Source organism: Penaeus vannamei, chromosome 2 (assembly GCF_042767895.1).
Source record: "Penaeus vannamei isolate JL-2024 chromosome 2, ASM4276789v1, whole genome shotgun sequence".
In the NCBI taxonomy this organism is placed as follows: Eukaryota; Metazoa; Arthropoda; class Malacostraca; order Decapoda; family Penaeidae; genus Penaeus; species Penaeus vannamei.
The window spans coordinates 16,305,223-16,307,722 of NC_091550.1; the positions used below are offsets into that span (position 1 = coordinate 16,305,223).

Consider the following 2,500-nt stretch of genomic DNA (forward strand, 5'->3'; position numbering starts at 1 on the left):
AGTATAACAAAAGACACGGAAAGAGGAAAGCAACAGACCAGAAATCCTTTGGACTTGTTATCGAATCTTTTCAAACTGATACTTGATCTTGTTAATGCTGATTCGATTCAAAATGTTTCGAATCCAAACCCTAACCTCATATTTACCTTTATTTTCGACATCTTTTCCTAATAAATTCTTAGCATTCTGTTAATCATATCAAACCTTATTTTTTATGAAAGAAAAAATGGAATGTAAAATGGCTGTCCTACGATGATGAAATACATTCAGGGAACCATCTGTTGCCGTCAGATTTTATAGATCATCTAAATGTTATGGCAGAAATGATCATCGTTCAAGTCGACCATCCCCTAACGACAGACATGTACGTTGTTTAAATCGGTGTCTCCTAAATTTTCCATAATAACAACCCAAGACTGAGCGACTGAGGTACGACTGAAAAGTCCTCATTTCACCCCAAGCCCAATAACATTTTTCTCCTGATCCAAGAATAAATCATTAAAGCAAAGAATGCCTGTGGGAAGTTAGAAGGGTTGAGTAATCCGATAAAATTGCCCATACAGTTGTTGCCTGAAAGTTTTACTTATCGCCTAGTTATTTGGGGATTGTTTTGTGCATATTTATGTTTGTTTTTTGTTTGTTTCGTATTTTTCTTTTTCTTTTTCTTTGCCTTTTTCTTATTATTATTTGGCAGCAAACCATGACTACGATTGAGACATTTCAGATAGCTTCGAATCCCTTTCAAATCTATAATTCTGTTGTCAAAATCCTATACAAACTCCCGTCTCCAGTGACTGCAAGAAGTGAAAATTATTGAAAAGAGACGGCAAGGAACGAGTGTCATCCTTTTGCTGTGCTGCATAAGAGATGAAGTGGTTTAGATGCCGTGTGGTTATGATTCGTGGGTACATTTCCTATTAATGTATATTTGAGTGCAGACGTGGCCTTTCCTCACTCTAATTACGAAGGATAGACTTGTATTTCAAACAATATTGGAATCACTACTTTGGTTTATCATTGATTTAATGTAGACTATCGCGGATATTATGTGCACGTGTTGATGTTTATATGATAATATAGAAAAAAAAAATGGTGATCATACAAATTGGATCACTCATAACACCAACGATTACTGGCAACAACTTGGGTAGCCACAAGAAGAGAGCTGGGCAATGAATGACACCCCAGCTGTTTGTAGTCTTAACCTATTCATCTTATCAATCAATATGTGCGCACAAATACACACACACATGTATAGACACACAACCATAACAAACACATATACATATATGCATACTAGTATATATGTGTGTATGTTGTATAGATATAGGAAATGTATATGTATATGTTTCTGTATGTATGTATATGTAGCCTGTATATATGTGCAGCGATTTTCTTCGTCAACCATATGCTTTCCAGGGTAATAATGTTAATATTGGAACATTTGCAGAAGGTCGAATAGTGTTTAAAATATAAATAGACACAACTGAATAGATATACCTTCGATATATTTCAATGCTGATTAAACTGTTTTCCATCCTCCACCCGGACAGTAATACTATTACTATCATAAAAGAAATAACATGGTACCTTTATTAAATTGTGGAAATACGCGAAAGAGCGAGTGATGGAAACTCCCTTGACCATGACATGGGAAAGGCAGGTTCCGACATTATGATACAGCTCATCGAAGGAGACGCTGGTGTTTCTTAAGGTCACCAATAGATGGCGTTAAAGACTTTTTCTGTGGTCGTATTGTGTTGATTGTCATGTATTTGACAATGTTTTTTTTTTAATCTTATTTTCACTTATTTATATGCGTATAAACGAAGGAAATGTTCTTAAATCTCTTTTGAGTTCGAAATAAATCAAACAAAAATGTACTCCAAGACTATGTTTGTGTGTTATTGTGTGATAAGGAGAGACTATAAGCTTTAGTGTTACAAGAGGTTCTCTGTATGACCTTCAGTGAACATATATATATATCACATTCAAAGGTTTTGTAAGAGTATAAAATGGAAGCTGGAGTAGGAATTTTCTTTGAGTTATGAAAAGCTTCATTTCCCCTTGCGGGTAGAAAGCAGATCCGTTTATCTACTGCTTTATCTAATATGTTTATGTGTGCTAAAGGCGGTGGCATTTTCCCAGTGCGACATTAGATTATATATATACATACATATATATATATATATATATATATATATATATATATATATATATATATATATATATATCCATATATATGTGTGTGTTTCACGCGAAATGCAGTATAATTTTAAAATAGCTAGATAACCATGAGGTTTTAATCAAACAACTTTTACTAAGCACAGATGATATTTTATCTATATTATTAAAGGATTCATTAGCCTGCCAACGGTAAAACCCTGTGAAATAAGGAGAGCACTTTCCGTAGAGTTGTACCGCTACCTCCATATACCAGCCGCTGTGACAGCCATAAAGCCGCCTGAATATGTTACGAAAATGATGCCTCCTGGGCCAA

At 34.5% G+C, this 2,500-nt stretch overlaps 1 protein-coding gene across 1 annotated transcript in view; it reads left to right on the forward strand.

The window, feature by feature from the left end:
• The window catches only part of LOC113827172 (uncharacterized), a 3,367-nt gene extending 3,156 nt beyond the window's left edge, over nt 1-211 (forward strand). The window contains exon 6 of the mRNA XM_070135725.1: nt 1-211. This exon is cut by the window's left edge and continues 62 nt beyond it. Coding sequence (XP_069991826.1) covers nt 1-7 — 7 coding nt within the window. The 3' untranslated portion in view covers nt 8-211.
• The last annotated feature ends 2,289 nt before the right edge of the window (nt 212-2,500 follow it).